Source organism: Photinus pyralis, unplaced genomic scaffold, assembly GCF_008802855.1.
Source record: "Photinus pyralis isolate 1611_PpyrPB1 unplaced genomic scaffold, Ppyr1.3 Ppyr1.4_LG3b, whole genome shotgun sequence".
NCBI lineage: Eukaryota > Metazoa > Arthropoda > Insecta > Coleoptera > Lampyridae > Photinus > Photinus pyralis.
The window spans coordinates 21,638,274-21,657,860 of record NW_022170510.1 but is presented as its reverse complement, the minus strand read 5'-3'; the positions used below and the strand labels follow the sequence as shown (position 1 = coordinate 21,657,860).

Genomic DNA, 19,587 nt, shown 5'->3' with positions numbered 1-19,587 from the left:
GGTAAATAGCATTGCGCATGTCTACATTAGAAATTTCATTGAATACCTTCACAAATAAAACATACAGCATGCGTTAACAGTAATTTTGAAACCGGTATTAGTTTTATTTTAATTCAAACTGCTTACATCTGATATTTCATTTAACTGCTTTCATAAATAAGAAAGTTGCCATTGCGCATGCGCAAAACCAAAATTTAAAACTGGTGTTAGATTTGTCTTTATTCCAAATGTCTATGTATATAATATAATTTCATTTAAATGCTTTCATAAATAAGAAAGTTGGCATTGCGCATGCGCAAAACAACATTTTGAATACATCGTAAATTATTACTTATATTCGTAGTCTTTGCATCTTCATAAATAAAAAAGTTAGCATTGCAAATGCGTTAAACTAAATTTTTGATACGGCCCATGCGCAAAACCAAAAAATATGCACGGAATCCTTGGACCAAGCCCTTTCAAATGAGCCCTATATCGCCCAAATCGGTTCAATGGTGTAGAAGGAGTACGTGTGACGGACGGACGACAAAGTGCAGCCAATATGGATTTTTCACTTTGAGGAAAATACGCTAATAAAGTTTATTAAGCCTTACATTTAACAAAATGAAATAAAAGAGAGCAGAAAACACTAAATAAGGTCAGAAAGCTCAATTCGGCTAAACTGTTTTTCAATTCATATCCGTCTTGGGATTAGTAATTGAACCCACTAGGATTTTAAAAGTAGGTTTGCGCATGGGTTTGGAAATTGGGCCACTTGAATGAAATCATTTCCCATGGGTTTTCGAAACATTTCTAAAATTTCCTACACATTCCTTCAATATGTTTGATTTTTAGTAAAAGCAAACCCAAAATTAAAAATTTTCACCACGTGCTAAAAAACAATCACCCGCGCTGCGGCGTCTAATGGTAACTCTAAATAGGTCAATTTTGTACAAAAAATATAATACGAAGGTTCAAACTGCATTAAACAATAAACAAACTGTAACAACTCGCTCTAAAGGAAGTAAAACCAGTAGAGTTTCTTTTTCAAGACCAGACTGTATTATTTTATTGTTGAATAACTGTAGAAATATACAAACATTTTGGTACTCAAGGCCACCCACGTGTAATTAAACCAAATTTTAATTAAAAAAATATGTACTGCATAGGAAATTTACCATATATGTACAAAACTTCCGGGGCGATTATGATATTGCCAAGATTTAATGAATTTGCCTTGCTGGGTTTATGTTGTAAATACTCGCCAGCGTGTATTTGTTTTAAAATAGTAAACTTTTACTTGTGCATGTATTAATACCACTTTAAGGTAACCTTTGTTGTGGTTTTCCCAAAACAACGGCTTTTATTTTAACTGTTAACCTATTTTTCATACATTAATTGGCGTTTTCGTACAGGCTTTGAAACGAAAAGAGGATGACGTCGATAGAATGAGTACATCAACGCCTCCAGAGTCCGTCGGTGATTGTAGCACCAGTAGTCAAGGTAAGCGCGCGGGTGGGAAAATAAAGGTATTATTATGATAGCGATGCAATGGCAAGGTAGTTTATTCTCGAAGCGGTAAGAAGCGCGCAACTTCGTTCTCCGTAATAAGTGCATTCTCAGTTCTTATAATTACCTGCTTACCTACATGAAATTGCTCTTATCTACGTTTTATCAATTTAGATAAGAGTGGAATGTTATGGATTGAGTAAATTTGTAAATACAGTCTAACGCAAGTTGGGCATATCGCGACATGAGTACGCTACCAAAATTGCGCATTAATTCAAGAAATAACAAACTTTACTTCAAAGCGGGAAGTTTACCCCGTACAAAAATTGCCTCTTTCACAATTACCTCAAAAAATCCACTACCAGAACGGCGCGAACGTAAAGTACACTTTCTTAAGTACTCATCAGGTAAACTACTTAAATGGTCATTTACCCAACAGTTCTTAAGCTTTGTTTTTTTTATAGCGGGAGAATCGGACGCCACAGTAGAACTGCGTGAAGAAAAATATGAAATTCATATACAACGGTCGCGCACAGCCCTTGGTTTGTCAATCGCAGGCGGTCGAGGATCTACCCCATTTAAAGGAGAGGATGAAGGTATTTTTATTTCTCGGGTGACCGAAGGAGGTCCCGCCGAGTTGGCGGGCCTTCGAGTAGGTGACAAAGTGCTTAAAGTGAACGGTGTGTCAGTGTTGGATGTAAGTCACTACGAAGCGGTAGAGGTGTTAAAAGCGTCCGGAGCGGTACTTGTACTCGAAGTGAGTCGGGAAGTGACCAGGTTAGTTCAGGAACCCGAAGTAAATAGTGGAACGAATGTTAAACCGGAACCTCGCATTCCATCCCCCTTGCCTACCAACGATGAGGTGGTGCTTCATAAGATACTTATCCATACTACGCTTATTCGTGATACTAGGGGGTTGGGCTTTAGTATAGCCGGTGGGAAGGGGTCGCCACCGTTTAAGGCGGATAACGATTCGGTTTATATTTCGCGTATTACAGAGGGAGGTGTTGCTCAAAAGGATGGTAAATTAGCTGTAGGTGATCGAGTAGTTTCTATTAACGGTGTAGATCTTACATCTGTGACGCATGACCAGGCGGTATCTATGTTAACTGGTTTAGAACGTTTTGTTAGACTTGTGGTGGAACGTGAAGTTAATTTGCCACTGGATAGTCCGCTCCCATCGCCTGGACCGCAGCAGTCTCCTCGCTTGTTTGGATTGCCAAAGCCTTATACGGGCCTATATTCCGCAAGCAGTTATATGGCTAATCGACCTAGTTACACTGGATATAGAAGATCTTTGGACAGTGAAAAGAAGGTAATTGTTTTTTTGTTATTTTGACATTTTGAGGTTGGTTTTGACAATAACCAACAAATGGGTGTGTTGGAAGTGTGTCCGATGTAAAGTTGCGTCCTTTAAGCTGAGCAGTTGTTTCATGCTCATTGTGTCATTGGTCTCTTTGTCTTTAGCTTGAGCAACTTCAAGGAAACTAATGCAGAAACATAGTGTATAGACTGAGATGGAGGAAGTTGCACATAACTTTTTTTTGATATTTTGAATTCGATACCTTTGCGTTAAAGGTTAAGAGGGGGCATAATTTTAGGGTAGAAGTCTATGAGAAATGTTTGCAAAATCTGAAAAGGAATACTCCAAAGTCTAAACAAGTGTGTGTACCCATGCTATGCTAGTACCGAGGCTAATACACATGTAATGACACCTCGAACGACACAAATGTATTGATTTTATTGTTCGATAACAATAATAAAAACTGTGGTAATTACCCCGGGTGCATTCAGCATGATTAATTGAAACAACTTACGCTACTGGAATGTTTAACTTTGCTACAGTGTCCCCATTTCGAATTCACTTGTCATTCTGACAGAAAATTAACTTTTCCAATGAATGATACCTACGGTTTAAATATACTTGATATGTATTATCAAATAGTATTTTGAGGGTCATGAGATTTTTATTACATTACACTTTACGGAGTAGTAAAGGCAAATGGTTTGGCCTTGCCTATTGCTACTGACCTGAATATTAAACTGCTGATATAGTATAATTGAGAATATGATTCATATTATTTGAACTGTTCAGGTGACTAACATTGTAACGATTGCTTTGCCATGTTTGGAATGCGCTCTTTCTAAATTGTTTCTCCAAATCGATGAATTAATGAGCTGGAAATAAACTTTGTAATTTCCTAAATTCTTCGCATTCCTCTCTAGTTTTTTGTTCACGTGTTTTTGCTGCAGGTAGTAAACAATAAGAGTTTAGAAGATCAAGGTTGAAGTAATACTTCCCATTATTACATTATTTTTCATTAAGAGCTTTTAGGGGCGGGGCACATGATTCACTGACAACAACTGTAGAAAAAACTCAAAAAACCACCAACGGTTTTGTTTAATTTAGTTAGTTAATTAGTTTAATTACTTTGGTTTGAAAAAACAATAAAGACAGACTCAGTTAGGTATTGTCTGAAAATACAAACCCAGATTGTCCAATTGGAAAATTTCATTTCTTCAAAAATTGTGCATTTTATGATTGCGTATGGTATTTTTCCCTCTAGCTCATTATGTACCTGTTCACTTTTTTACGTAGTTCCTTGAAAAACCATTGACATTATTTAATAATTTACCTTCAACTCTTCAAAAATTAGACAAGTTCGAAAATGTAAAAGATACCTTTCGAATTTTTTAATATTTTTTTTACTGTTGTATCAACTCTCACGAACTGCTAACACTAAGATATCATATACAGGGTGTTACATGACCGTATGTAAACAAAAATTGGGTGATAGAGGAGATCAAGACAAGAACTTTTTCCAAATAAACTGAGAGTCCAACGTGTTTCGTTTAGTAGCCACCCCGAAAGAAGTGGTTAAATTTGGATTTCTTCTCTCATTTTTTTCTCAGCAAACATAAGAGTTACAAAGATGGGTAACACGTCTTTGAATAGGTTTTCGGGTATGCCCTATCCGATTTTGAAAAAATGTTTCTAAAATTCTTACCACGGAAGGGCGCACCCCCACTTGGAGGGTGCGAAAAAAATTCTGATTTCGACGAAATTTGGTATCTGGGTGTTTTTGAAGATGAAAATGACGAATCTGGAATTAGTTTTTGAAAATTCGAAAAAAAAAAGTTCCACTGAAATTCTTGGACAACGAAAATTGAGAGAATTCCACGAAATTTGTTGTGTACATACTTGATGAGTTAAGGAACAAAATTGTCTAACAGTTTTTTAAAATAACTATTCAAACAAAAGTTATACTTATTTGAAGATTGGGCCTTCGGGTTACAAGGTATCCCCCGCCAAATTTCGTCGAAACCAGAATTTTTTTTCGCACCCCCGAGTAGGGGTGCGCCCTTTCGTGGTAGGAATTTTGGAAAAAAAATTTCGAAATCGGATAGGGCATACCCGAAAACCTATTCAAAGACATGCCGCTCATCTTTGTAACTCTTATGGTTGCCGAGAAAAACATTAAAAATGAAATCCAAATTTCACCACTTCTTTGAGGGTGGCTCCCAAACGAAACACGTTGGACCCTCGGTTTATTTGGAAAAATTCTTGTCTTGATCTCCTCTATCCGATTTTTTACATGCGGTCATGTAACACCCTGTATAACAACTCGTATTTTTTTAAATAGCAACCACTAGTTTTCATTAGGTACATATTCTTAGAGTATTCTTTTTTGAATATAGCAACATAAAAAACTTATAATAGTCAAACAAGGAAAATAGTTGTTGTTAATTAATTTCATAATTTTCCTAGCGCGAATCATGTTTTCTTATTATATGTTATCATATTTAAAGTTTTGTTAATAATACCTCACGAAAAGTAGCACTTTCCACTCAAAAAAGTGATCCTCTTAGTCTCGGTAGCCGCACGCCACTATAAATAATTTTTAAAGATGTTGGTTTACTTTTTTTAAATGATTTTTGCTTTGACCAAATTAACAAAAGATAAGATTTTTTTCAATGCAAACTAGTGAAATTGTTAAATTAATTAACACATTTTCCATAACTTAGGTTTTTGATTGTGTAGGTAATATAATTAAGTTTTTAATGCAATAAAGTGCGCTTCTTAAGAATATGTAATGAAAAGTAGTGGTTGCCATTAAAAAAAATTTGAATTAAAATAATTAATTAAGAATAAGTAATTATTATTTTGGATACCATTAATAAGCTTCTTTACAAATAAACTTTGTTTTGAAGTTTTCCGGACAAAAAGTTCACCTTGTATTTTCGCAGCATAACTTAAGATTTCCAAAGTTTCTGTATAGTTCCTAAACATTTCTCTACATTTTTATATCAAAAACATTTCCAAAATTTGCAAAACGTTTTCTATATTTTGTGCATATTTGTAAAATTTCCTTAATGCTACCACTTACGACAGTGAAGTTGTAATAGATGAATTCACTCTTGAATTCACTTCAATTTATACCGTCTGTACCCGAAATTCCTGGTTTAGATAGACTGTAAGTCGACCTAAACAATGTTAACAATAAAGTGAAATTGAATTATTCTTTGTTAAATGATGAAAGTTTATTACTTGTGTACTCCATGTATTCCATGCAGGGTGAACGAAGGAAAATATTTTTTTGTAAAGAAGTTTTCATGGAGGATTGTTGGAGAGATTGTTACATGAAATAACTTTTTTTTAGGATATTGGACTAAGAAAGAAACTGACCTTTTTGTGTGAATTGAATTAAAACCGAATCTTTTAATTACGATTTCTAATTAAATGTTTCATTTTAAGGTGAGCGAAACAACACCTACAGAAACCAAAACAAATGGGCTGGATCACCACACCAAAGCAGAACCCCCACAACCGGCACCGAGGCGCTTAAACTCTCAAAGTAGCGACACTGTACCGCCACAACCGTCTACCGAAAAGAAACCTACAGACAATGCGTCCACATTAACCAATAATCACGAAGAATCATATCAGAAGAAAGTTTCGTCCAACACCTCTTTAGAAGGAGACGATATTCAGGTACAACCGAAGCCCATCACAAATGAGGACTTCCAAGCTATGATACCTGACCATTTTTTAAATAAACCCCACCACGCTCCCGAGCCTTCTCACTCAGTGACAGTTACTATCCATAAACCTGATCCCATCGAATTACCCCCACCGCCAGTGGGACCCGGACGCGTCACCGAAACCATCACCAAGAGTACCTTCACTGAAACTGTTGTTACTCGCATCACAGACAATAAGCTGAACGAGCCTGTTATCATCGAGGTATGCCTGCTGCTGCATCTTCTCTGCATGTTATAACTTGTATAGGAGTATTTTGCATGTGATTTTCATCAGTGTTAAGTCTAAAGTCATCCTTGAGCAGTGGGTTTGTGGGTAGTATACAGTTTGTAAATTCATAACATATCTACTAACCAAGAGCTTTGATGCTTGTTCTAAGTTCGCAATAATTTTAGCTTTAATAATGGACGATGATACTTCTAATGTATCTTAGTACCTTCAAATGATGACCACTGATGGCGTGTTTCTCTTTATAATTTTAAGAAATAAGTTTCTCCACTCCCTCTACAAAAGCTTGTGGACAACTTTCTTTACCAAACTGCAAAATAACTTTTCATGCGAATTAATATTTTGGAATTCATTAATTTTCAACTGTATCCTGTTCATCTTTAAGTACAGCTGAAACGCTTAACAGTGAATTTACTTACAGACAGAGAATTTTGATGGTGATTCAATCATTCTTTCTATTTCCACATCGTATTAGCGATGACAAAATGTTAATGGTGATATAGAACACCTGGATACTTGGTGTGGTTGTCACTCAATACTTAGTAGTATACTAAGAAGGAGTTAAGATAGGATTGCTATTTTTTCTATGGTAACAATTTTGAAAAGTCTACCTCTGATCATAACATAATTATAAAAACAAGTTAAAAAAAGTCTCTGATATGCCAATCACTAGATAGCAATTTTGATGTGGCTTTCACATCATTTAGCAATTTTGTTTTCATTGATTCCGCCGTGATTTTTATGCCTGAATGTTTGATGGCCATTATCATTGAATCATAACGTTCTGGCAAACTGTGAATTAAACGCTACCTACTCCCAACCAAAAATCGGGAATCGCCCAGCTAATGGCGCTCATCTTGTGTGCCGTGTTCATATTTTCTGTACGTACGCTTCGGTCTTTTGACCATCCATCAAGGGAATTGAATTGTCGATACAGGGAACCTTTATATTTTTACATAACACAAATTTGTCCATAAATCACCCAGTGTTTTTGCATCTCAAATATGAATAAAACCTGATTGGCCACAAAGTATTAACTTCAGTTTTGTTTCCTCGCTTCTTTTGCTGCTACAACTTCGTATGAATTATCGACCTTTCAATTTTTCAATGTAGTTTGACGGCGATGACAGTTTGAGATTCAACAACGAATCATGTAAAAATTTATTGACCATGCGGCCAGAGCTGGGTTGAGCGTTCTAAAAAACCGCTCGACCGACGAGCGCTCTAATATTCTGAAAAATGCTCGCGAGCATCGAGTTGGTTTGCAAAGCGAAACCGCTTGCGAGTTCCGAACACTCCTAAAAGTGCCTGAGCGGTTTATCGCGAGCGCTCGGGAAAAGTGCTTGTGAGCGGAAAAACCGCTCGCAAGCGGAAAAAGATCTGGCGAACAGAAAAAAACGCTCATGAGCGGAAACACCGCTCGTGGGCAGATAAAAAGCGCTCGAGCGCCGAGCACTTTAAGTTAACACTCAAGTATTGAACACCAAGCGGCCGCTCTGAAAAGTGCTCCGGCGCTTTTTCCGCTTGGAGCGCTTTTTCAGGCGGAACGCTCGCGAGCAGTACCCAGCTCTGCATGCAGCACATAGTGTGTTAGCAGAGTAAATAATTTCGTATATGTGAATTAGATAAGATCGGACAACTATTTCATTAAACGAAAAACTGGTATTCATACACACTAGGATATTCTATTTCCTTATTTTTAACATTTGCAGGAAATTCATAAATGATCAACTTCAGGAATGGCTTTCAACTTTCAGACTAAGGGCCGATCCTACAATGCAGGTATATACTGAGGATAAGCTATACCTCGAATAAACGTCGACAGTTGCGTTGGTTACCATTGAGTCTTGTTACTTGGGTGGTCCCCCCAGGGCAAAATGCCCCTTCGGGTCCCGGGTCGCAGGCATCCTCGGACGACAGGGACACCACGCCGACAATCGCCCCACTACGCCGCACCTTGAGCAGAATATTGTGGCTCGTGGGGCCGGACATGCCCTACGCCAATGCCCGGTCCTCCCGCACCTCCAACACAAGTGAACCGCCAGTTCGGGGTCCCTGGCACTGGTCACCCGCAGCAGGAATGCGGGCTCCTCCACTCGTCCTCGTAGCGAAATCGGGGCTGTCTCTTCTCCGGAGCCGGTCTGGGTCCCCACAGAACGGGTTGCGGGGGGGGGAGGCTTGTGTTCCTACCGCTCGGGTTTCCGTCCTCCTGCGACTTACTGTCTGGGGCCACTCTTCCTCCTCCAACGTCTCCACCCAATCTAACACCTCCAATTCTGAGTCGGACATTCTAAAACAATATACGAACACACTCCAGACTTATACGGTCGGTCACAGCGGTACAACACATAAATTCTTCCCCACTGGGACGGATAAACCGGGACGGAGCGAACTACGGAATTATGGTCGATAGGGTTTCAAATCTTTTACGTGGACTCTCGGACGGATGTTTCAGGGTGTATACCACCGGTGACTCTACTTTGTGGATTACATATGGGCCGGAGTACTTCGGCGCCAATTTCGCGGCATACCCCATGGCAGCTTTGGACAGGGGGTGGTCTTTCCGGAGTACCAAATCACCCACATGCGGTTTCCATTCTCGGTGTCGGAGGTTGTAATGATGCGCCTGTTTGGAAAACGCTCGGCCTATATTCTTTATATTTTCCAATTTTATTCATCTCATCAAAATTTTGAGATCAGGTTATTTTTAAGTAGTTAATGAACTTGTATAAGTCTATATTTTGAAAATATAACTAGCGACTAACTGAAACACATCCTGAAGATTGTCTAAACGGTTACGGTGTTCGGGAATTTCGGCGGTCAAGTCGGTAGGGGTATCGGGATTCGGAGGTTCTTGCTGACGGTGGATAGTATTCGGAAGGACAAGTTCACGGGCAAAATTCAAGTAGGCGGGAGAAAATCCGGTTGATTCTTGGACGGAGGAATTCATAGCCATCATGAAATGAGGTAAAAACCTATCCCAACTCCGGTGATTTTCTTCACAAAACTGAGCGATCATGGTTTTCAAGGTTCGGTTGGCACGTTCGACGGGATTGGCCTGCGGAGTATACGGCGGTGTGAAACGGTGGGTAATACCAAGTTCGGAGAAGAGATTTTTTAAATTTCGGCTGTCATACTGGGCTCCATTATCGGTAATCAAAATCCTCGGTGTACCAAAACGTGTAACAACTTCCTCAAATAAAGCCTGAGAAACAGTAGCGGCGGTGGCTTTACGGACGGCTTTGAAACATACCCATTTGGTAAAACTGTCCTGGAAAACCAGAAGATATTGGTTTGCTTTCGAGGAACGGGGAAGTGGGCCTACAATGTCGGTACTGACAATGTCCCAGGGTAAACGGTTAGGATATAGCTGCATTTTCCCTGCGGCTTGCCGTTGAGATACCTTGTACCGTTGGCAAGACTCACAGTGACGGACATACTTAGCTACATCTCGGAACATACCTGGCCAATAATAATGATCTAAGATTCTGTTTACGGTTTTGGTGACACCTAAATGTCCGGCGGTAGGTGAATCATGATTTTCATGCAAGATACGGTTTCGGTTCTGTTTGGCAACACAAAGTTTCCACGGATCGGTAACGGTTTCATCTTTTGTGTTAGAATGAAAATGACGGTACAAATTATTGTTACGGATGCAATAATCCGGTACGGTATCGGGTCGGTCGGTTACGGCATTAAATTTATTTCGGTACCAAGAGCATTCGGGTAACTCAAGGGCAAAAATCGGTACTTCGGAAGTTTCGGTAGTGTCAGTCTCGGTATGAGGTAAAGGATCACGGGAAAGAGCATCGGCAACACGGTTGAGGATTCCTCTTCGGTACTTGATCTCGAAGTCATACTGCTGCATGAAAAATCTTGCTAGACGGCCGGTCGGACTTTTGATTGAATGCAGCCAGCGTAAAGACTGATGGTCGGATAGTACGGTGAAATGATAGCCTTCCAGGTACGATCTCATCTTCTCAATTCCCCAGACAATGGCTAAGCATTCTTTCTCGGTAACGGAATAATTTGACTCGGCGGATGTTAAGGTGCGACTTGCATACGCAATCACTCGGTCATCTCCATCGATTTGCTGTGTGAGAGCTGCGCCAAGTCCGGTGTTGGAAGCATCGGTTTGTAAAACGAACGGTCGGTCGAAATCAGGACAAGACAGTATCGGTGCATTGGTTAGACGGTTCTTTAGAGTTTCGAAAGCTTGTTCTTGTTCTTGAATTAAATCTAGCGCCATTACGGTTAAGACGTGACAAATTTTCAAAAAGCGGGGGGGGGGGGCAACTTAACGTTTTTAAAAGTTACTTTTTTTTTAACATCTTTTCATACGAAATTGTACTCTCAGGTATGCGCTGAAATGCGCCGTAAAAAGATATCTTTGCGCCATTCTTGTTTTTTGGTTATCCTTAAATATATTTGGGAGGGGCCAAGTGAACGGAACCCCCAATGACGCATTTTGCTACCGGTATTTGTGCCACTCGATACATCTGGTTATGCGCTCAATTGCGCCACTTGAATTAAATTAAAGCTAGCGCCATTTCGGTTAAGCCATAAAAAATTTTTAAAAAGCGAGGGGGGCTAACTTAACGTTTTCAAAAGTTACGTTTTTTAACATGTTTTTTCTACTACATCGTACCTTTCATCATGCGCTAAAATGAGCCGTTAACATAAATCTTTGCGCCATTATAGTGTTTGAGAAACACTATACAGGGTGTTTTTTGGAAGCTTTAGTTAAACGTTTCTGGGAAAGTAAAATAGGTAGGTTTTTAAAAATTTGTACTTAGGAGTTGCTCCGAAGGCCGAATCGATATAAAATATTTTCAAAATGGACGCACTTCCGGAAATACCGGAAGTGGCTAGTAACTTCGTTATTTTAAATGGCAACCCCTATTTTTTATTACATTTCTGGATTCTAGTGGAACGTGTTTTCACCAATCACAGTGAAGATTAAACTGTCCCTATGCTTTCTACCGCTACCTTCTTAAAATGAATAGCGTTATAGTTCTATAGGTACTAAAAAAGGTTCTCAAAAACTAAAATGCGCAAAGATTTATGTTAACGGCTCATTTTAGCGCATGATGAAAGGTACGATGTAGTAGAAAAAACATGTTAAAAAATGTAACTTTTGAAAACGTTAAGTTAGCCCCCCCCCCGCTTTTTGAAAATTTGTCACCGCTTAACCGTAATGGCGCTAGCTTTAATTCAAGTGGCGCAATTGAGCGCATAACCAAATGTATCAGGTGACTTAGTTACACGCGACAAAATACATACGGGGGGGGATACGTTCACTTGCCCCCCCCCCAATGTTTTTTCGGATTTCTAAAAAACGATAATGACGCAAGAGTTATTATCGGTGGCGCATATGAGCGCATAACGAGCGCAAAATAATACGACTATCAAATTTCTCAGTGGGGGGGCCAAGTTAACGGACCCTTGATTTAGAATATTTTTAGCATTCATTCTTAACCTTCTGTTACCAATTTAAGCCATGTATGGATAATTTTAATTATTAAATACTTACGTTTGAATTATTACGCTCATTAAATACGCGGAGTTAGGGCCCGCCGTCTACTACCAACTACATTCTTCTTCAAGATGAAAGCACATATCTCATAGATTCTACTTGCGCGAAAAAAAAACACAACAATTCTCACGTAAAAACAGCAAATACACGTTTGCAAGTGTTACTAACACTATTAGTACAGTTGTCACATTTTTGTAATAAGTAAAATCAGTAGAAAACACTCACAGTGTAGATGCGCACATGAATATATGTGAAAGGTTTTGAGTTTTTTTTTTACTTTACTGTATTAGTGTAAGCCACAACTACAGAGAGGTGATCATGTACAAAATTGCTATAAAAAATGTTGGAAGTTACACAACAAGTCATTACTCATATATTTGTATTCAGGACTGTGATGCCATTGGGTTCAAAAGGGGAACTTCGCTCCATGGTATGTTTCGGGTACTACAAACCGCATTTGCAACAATAAATAGCCTAAGGATATGTTGTGTCTGAGCACTCAGCAGGTGAAAATAAACGTTTTAACGTGTTTGGTATGTGTTTGTCATGGAGGTAATCGAACGATTATAAATTGCGTGTAAAGATCAACATTTTTCTAGATGATAGTGGAGGGCTTATTTGTCTCCAATGGAACAGAGTCATATTGGTTAGCTTAGTCAATGAATTCTCAAAAAGGCATGTATAATTTTTAGAGAGAGAGACGATTACAAGATGTCATTTTTGATAAAGTCTATACAGCAACCAAAACAAAACAAGTATAAATTGTGCAGATAAAGCGCTTTTTTTTATCCGAAATAGCTTTTGTTTTGACATCACCAATGGATATATTTCTTGCAGACGTCCTAATCGCCCTTTTTGAGTACCCTCTTCAGACAATCCGTTCTTGAAACATAAGGGAATATACCCGATCACGATAAGAGGTTGAGGAGGGTTATGGTTGGTATTAATTCCTTTCGTTGAGACCTTTCATTAGAGTACCATGAAGGATAAAACTAGTTCCACTCCGTCCCCCTCCCCCTCCACCCTGTACTTTGATGAGGACAAAAAGAAGTGCAGTAGTTGGTAGAAAACGGTTTCTTTTGTTGAGACCTTTAATTAAAATACAATGAGAGATAAAAAGAGTCACACGGGAAAGTTATAGTCTGTACAAACCAATTTATTTCGATGAGACCTTTCATTACCATGAAGGGTAGAACATGTGTTTCCCCCCCCCCCCCATTTTCTAAAGTTTAACTTGGCATCACTAAAGACCAATTGGTTGGCTTATGTAAAATTTAAGCACGTTTTACTTTCAAAAACAGCATCTCAGGAAATAATTCGTGAGGGGGGGCCCCCCTTTTAGACAACGAAATTTGATGGCCGTCTGGCAAACCTTCAAGCTACTGCAAAAAATTCCAGGATTCTATAGGACCATTCCCCTAGAAGTAGTTCGAAACGGCAGAAGTGGGTCTGGACCTGGTCCGGACGGACGGACAAAACGCAAACAATACCACATTTTTTTTTAATTCTTAAAAAATGCGCTAAAAAATTAATGATTACTTTTCCTAGTGCGTACGAAATTACGTATTTGCGTATATTTTGTATTTCAAAACCTTATTTTACAGCAGAAATCATTATAAAACTTCTGAAAATTTAGACGTCAAAAATAGCAAGGTTGGGTTATCTTCTGTCGCTTGAATGGGAACAGTATTGTTTTCTTTTCCGAACTTCATTCTATCTTGTGCTCCGCGTCCCATAAGAATGACGGATGTCGATTAAATCATTTGCTTCACTTTTCTATCCTTGCTGTTAAAGAGATCACTTTAACAACTATTACTGCTACGGACAGACTTTAGCCTACTCATTAAAATTTAACCAATTTAACATCTGCTATAAAATCAAAGTATTAAAATTCCGTACTTTTTGTGTGGGTGGGGCAAACAATTCCTAAAAAGTATTTTTCTGACTCCTATATGTGAATTCACACACGAAGTAAATGGGGGATAGGCCCAATCATAACGTGATAATGAGCCAAACAGCTCTTTAGTCGTTTTCTATCAATGTCCTGATGTTGTTCAGTTGACATTTTTCATATTCATATTATTGTAAACTTTGTTACTGATATTTCTTTTTTTTTGTTGTAAATACAGTTTTTGTTTATAATGTTACAATGTTGCATAGACCACGGCATGTCAATCCTTTTGTCACTTGATTGCCAGTCTTCTGAAACTAATACTAAGAAGCTTGGATACAGAATGAATACATCTTTCTAATAAGGTTGAGATTTTTGACATGTTTCACGATTTCTCAAATCTCAATATCAAATGATTTTCTCGGGTTGGTTCATTTTAACTGGAATGCACAGTATACAGTGAGTTCCTCTTAGAAGTAAAACTAGTATGTCATTATCCCAATGTTCCCTGACAAAAAAAAACACTTCAACTTAATTAGCAAGTGTGTACTTTTTTATCTTGGAACTACTTTTTAATAATTATTTTATTTGAAGTTGGGCACTTTTCTATAACCCACTACAGTAATCTATGGATAATCCGAACGCGCCAAATTGTGTGCAATGCCACCCACAAAACACCTGACCAGATAGCTAAAAACAAGTCAAAATTGAAACTTAGAATTTTTCTCCTCGTACCCTTCCAGTAGATAGAGGGTCACTTGTGCCAGACAGTCACGTGACGCGCCAGACAGTGAGGTTATCGCGCACGTGCGCTTTAGGTATCTGCGACGTCTTGTTGTCTGACCTTCGGCCAGTTCGAGTGAAGGCATCATGGAGAGAAGGTATTTTGCTAGTTGGCCAAGGGTGCGAATCATATTTTGGGGGTTGTTTCGGGTGCTTAGAGCAGACACTCAGATTTCCGATATTGGAACGCTGTCTCGTTATACCCGGTTTACATGTTTCATGTTAATCGCCTCCATAGTTCATGTATTTTGGCAAGTAGGCTAGGTATCTCTTACGGTGTCAGCGCGGAAATTTAATGGGGTTTTTGCCAGAGCGCGTCGAAATTTGAAGTTGATCCTATTATGGAAATCACCTGCAGAGGAATGCATTTATTTATAGAATATAAAAATTACCTAACATTGCATCATCTTCGAGTGACAGCTGTAATAAAATTGCATTTATCCTACTACGTCAGTCAGTATCCGCTTGAACGTTAGTGGAGGTGGTTCTTCTGTTTCTTTGTTAACGTCTCCGTACGAGTAGCGAAAAATTACAGATTAGAAGGTGTGCTTTGTCTTCCATCAATTGCCTAACCAATTTTCATTGAAATTTAAAGTCTTGTCGAAGTAGTATCGACTTTAATCCAATCACGTGATTATTCGGTTTCTATAAAAGCTCAACGTTTTCACAATTCCAGACAGTTTCATACCAAGCTCAAGTGAGTGACGGATGTTACTTTTACACCTCCCAGCTGCATAAGTGCATTTAGTCGACGATAAAGTGTAGTAACAAATTTATAATTGGGTTACTCTTACTACCCTGAACGGCTGTAATTAAAAATTCAATCAAATCAATTACTATTACGAAAAATTGAACAATCGAGTTAATTATTGCGTCAGTTTTTACAATCTGAAACGTCGCATTCCCTTTAGTACGCAAGTGCAGCTTAACTGCAAGGTGTTGCTGTGTTTTGTTTCAGCTATCCACGTTCTATTACAAATTATTCTTCGGATCACACGGCTTATACGCCCTACCTCTACTTAATTCTTAGTGTGTAAAGAATTACTAAAAAAATCAATTTCTCACAGTAGCTTATTGCACCTGGAAGTGTTTATGACTAATTAATCAAATCTCTTATCATTAAGCAAAATTGCACAACGTGTAAAATTATATTGCATCACTTTTTTACAACTCTGGGAAACTTCGCATTCCGTTTTAGATTTAGTACGCATCTACAGCTCAAGGAGCCTGGTTTTGTTAAAAACTGAGATTGTTTGTACCATTAAAAGTATTTGGTAGATCACGGGCATATGCATCCTGGTTAATCGTAGTGCGTGTGGAATTATTCAAAAATAAGAAACCTATATCTCGAATAAGCCATACACGTTTTACTTATAAATTACACGAAATTATTCGGCAGTGCCTACGAACACGTGATTTTTCAGTATAAAATCCAACTTGTCAACATTTTTATTCAGTAGTCGATTGAATCCCGCGTGTGACTGACTGACTTGACGATATAATCGGCATTTTTTACAATACTGATTGATAAACTTACTCATCAAGGAATAATATATCTTTCCCAGAACGAAATACATCTTCACCCATCAAGCGATACCTTAGTTGTTTCTATTCTTCCGTGTTAAAATTATTTTGGCGTAAGGTACCTAGTATCGGTGAAAAACAAGATCACTTAGGTACACACTCTACAAGAAATACTCCTCTGCTACATTACTTCCAAAAATAATCTAATTATGCGCAAGTTTGTAATTGAGAGTGAGTTTGAAAAGAACGTCAAACGATTTGGTTTAAAAGGACGATCTATTCAGTTTAGGTTAAAACAAATACCACCTAACGAAAATAGCATATTATGGATTAAGAACGCGATCAGGCAAATAATCACGTATGCATGTAATAAGGTTTCGGCTGAAGACATGGTAGGATTTACTTTTTGTTCTAAAAAATTTTCGCGAGGAGGGGGTTATTTGAAGTTCCAACGCGCTGATTCAGTATATTTTGAAGACATATGGGAGCTAATTTCGTCTATATATCAATCAAATTCGGACGGATTGAGCACAGAAACTTTTTGTTTGGAGGCGACCATTGTCCGTACCCCATTAGGCAGGGGGAGATCAGCTTGTAGCAAATACATAGGTTTCGAGGAGGAGTGTAAAGCAAGGCGAGGTATTGTTTACATAAAAAATGTAGATAATTTATGTTTACCTCGAGCTCTTGTTGTTGCTATAGCCAATACAACTGATGATCCTGATTATCAAAATATACGAAAGGATATAGCACAAATTCAATATAAGAAAGCAAAACAATTAATGCAAGAAGCCGACATTGAGATTGGAAGAAACGGGGCGGGTTTACCCGAATTAGAAAAGTTTCAGTCGCATCTAAATAATTTTAAAATTGTTGTTTACAACTATGGGTCCAAAGGGCGCGATCTTATTTTCGAGGGTGATTCTGAGGCAACGCTAAAAATTAATTTGTTGTACTATAATAATCATTACAATGTAATAACCTCACTAACGGCTGCTTTTGCGTGCGTGTATTTTTGCGACAAGTGTCACGTGGGCTATAACAATAAATTCGATCACAAGTGTGTTGGTGTTTGTTCATCGTGCAAACATTCTCCTCCATGCGATCGTGGTCAGGCAATAAATTGCCCAGACTGTTGCAGATATTTTGTCTCTAAAACATGTTTTGATAAACACAAAGAATTAGGGCATAAAGAGCATAAAACAATTTGCGAAAAAATATTTAAGTGTAAAACCTGTTACAAAACAGTTCGAAAAGGGACGGACCACAAATGTAACTCATATTACTGTAAAACATGCAAGAAAAGTCGGCCAGATGATCATCTTTGTTATATGCCTGTAGATAATTCATCACCTAATTTAAAAGATTTTTTATTCATTTTCTATGACCTTGAATGTACGCAAGACAAAAAATTTAGCGAGTTGAAAACTTTACACGAGCCAAATTTGTGCGTTTTTAACCAAAGGTGCGAGATGTGTCTAAATGATCCCTTGGAAAAGATTATCTTCAATAACTGTGCCGTTCGACGGCAGATCCTAAAATTTTCCGATGTTATTGAAAGATTTGTTCATTACATTCTAGAGATAAAAAAAAGATTCAAACGCGTAATCGTTTTGGCTCATAATGGGCAAGCGTATGATCATCAATTTATTTTAAATTACATTTTAACCAAAACTAAATTTAAACCTGAGATGATTATGCGGGGATCTAAAATTATTTCTATGTATATCGATAATGTCACATTTTTGGACTCCTTGAACTATTTTCCAATGGCTCTAGCGAAACTACCCAAAGCGTTTGGATTGAAAGATAATTTTCGAAAAGGCTATTTCCCATACCATTTTAATACGCTTGAAAATCAAAATTATATAGGACCTTATCCCGATATGGGGTACTATGGCCCAAATACAATGATGGCAGACGACCGAGAAAAGTTCATTCTTTGGTATAATGAAAACAAAGACAAAGTGTTTGACATGCAAAAAGAAATTGTGACATACTGCGTATTAGACGTAGATATTTTAACACTGGCCTGTTTAAAGTTTAGAGAATCATTAATTAAAGCGGGGAACGTGTGCCCATTTTCAGAAGCTTGCACTATTGCCAGTTCTTGTAATAAACTGTTTCGTCGAAACTTTTTGAAACCGGATACTATCGGTTTGATTCCTCGACACGGGTATCGTTATCGAGATAAGCAATCAAAAATAGCAATTGAGTGGTTAATATGGGAGGAAAAAGTAAGGGGCATTAACATATTGCACGCAGCTAAAGGGAAAGAAATGGTACTAGGTGGTTTGTCCGTCGATGGGTATTGCGCAGAAACCAATCAAGTCTTCGAAATGATGGGGTGTTTCTACCACGGATGCACAAAATGTTTTAAAAATGATCGTGATAAACCAGTATATAATAACGGCGACGAAACCATGAATCTAAGATATGAAAATACCCGTTCGAAGATCGTTCATTTAAATCAATTAGGTTACGAGGTGATAGTAAAGTGGGAATGCGAATTTAATCAAGAGAAAAACTCGGATATGGCACAGTACATATCTGACCACCCACTGATCAATTTTGCGCCTTTAAATACGAGAGATAGTTTTTATGGGGGCCGAACCGGAAACATCAAGTCTTATTACAAAGCGAAAGAAGGGGAAAAAATAAAATACATTGATATCTGTTCATTGTACCCTTGGGTTTGTAAGTATGGAAAATTTCCGATAGGGCACCCTAAAGTTTTACTCTCGAATGACTTTGATCGATCTAGATGTTACCAAAGTAGACGGCATCATTAAATGTAAGGTATTACCTCCGCAAAATTTATTTCACCCGGTACTTCCGATAAAACTAAATAAAAAATTAATGTTCCCTCTGTGTTTCTCATGCGCAAAGAGCTTCAATCAGGGGGAATGTTGTCACAATACGGAGGAGAGGGCCATTGTGGGAACGTGGGTTGTTGACGAACTTGTTAAAGCTTTAGAAAAGGGGTATCAAGTTCTACAAATCTACGAAGTTTGGGATTATAAAACCGAACAATATGATGGGAAATCAGCGGGATTATTTACAGAAATGATGAATAAATTTATCAAAATTAAACAG

At 38.1% G+C, this 19,587-nt stretch overlaps 2 protein-coding genes across 4 annotated transcripts in view; both read left to right on the top strand.

Moving 5' to 3' along the window:
• The window catches only part of LOC116167130 (protein lap4), an 83,364-nt gene extending 76,580 nt beyond the window's left edge, over positions 1-6,784 (top strand). For all 3 annotated transcript variants that reach the window (XM_031482369.1, XM_031482370.1, XM_031482368.1), the window contains 3 exons: positions 1,395-1,482; positions 1,953-2,803; positions 6,245-6,784. In XM_031482369.1, coding sequence (XP_031338229.1) covers positions 1,395-1,482; positions 1,953-2,803; positions 6,245-6,769 — 1,464 coding nt within the window. In that variant the 3' untranslated portion in view covers positions 6,770-6,784. The remainder of the gene's footprint in view (positions 1-1,394; positions 1,483-1,952; positions 2,804-6,244) is intronic.
• An 8,493-nt stretch (positions 6,785-15,277) lies between these two features.
• LOC116167447 lies at positions 15,278-19,120 on the top strand (the record flags this gene model as incomplete). Its single annotated transcript, XM_031482810.1, is given in 1 exon segment — positions 15,278-19,120. A coding segment is annotated over 1 exon segment (2,420 nt), but the record flags the coding sequence as incomplete, so codon positions are not given.
• Positions 19,121-19,587: the final 467 nt, after the last annotated feature.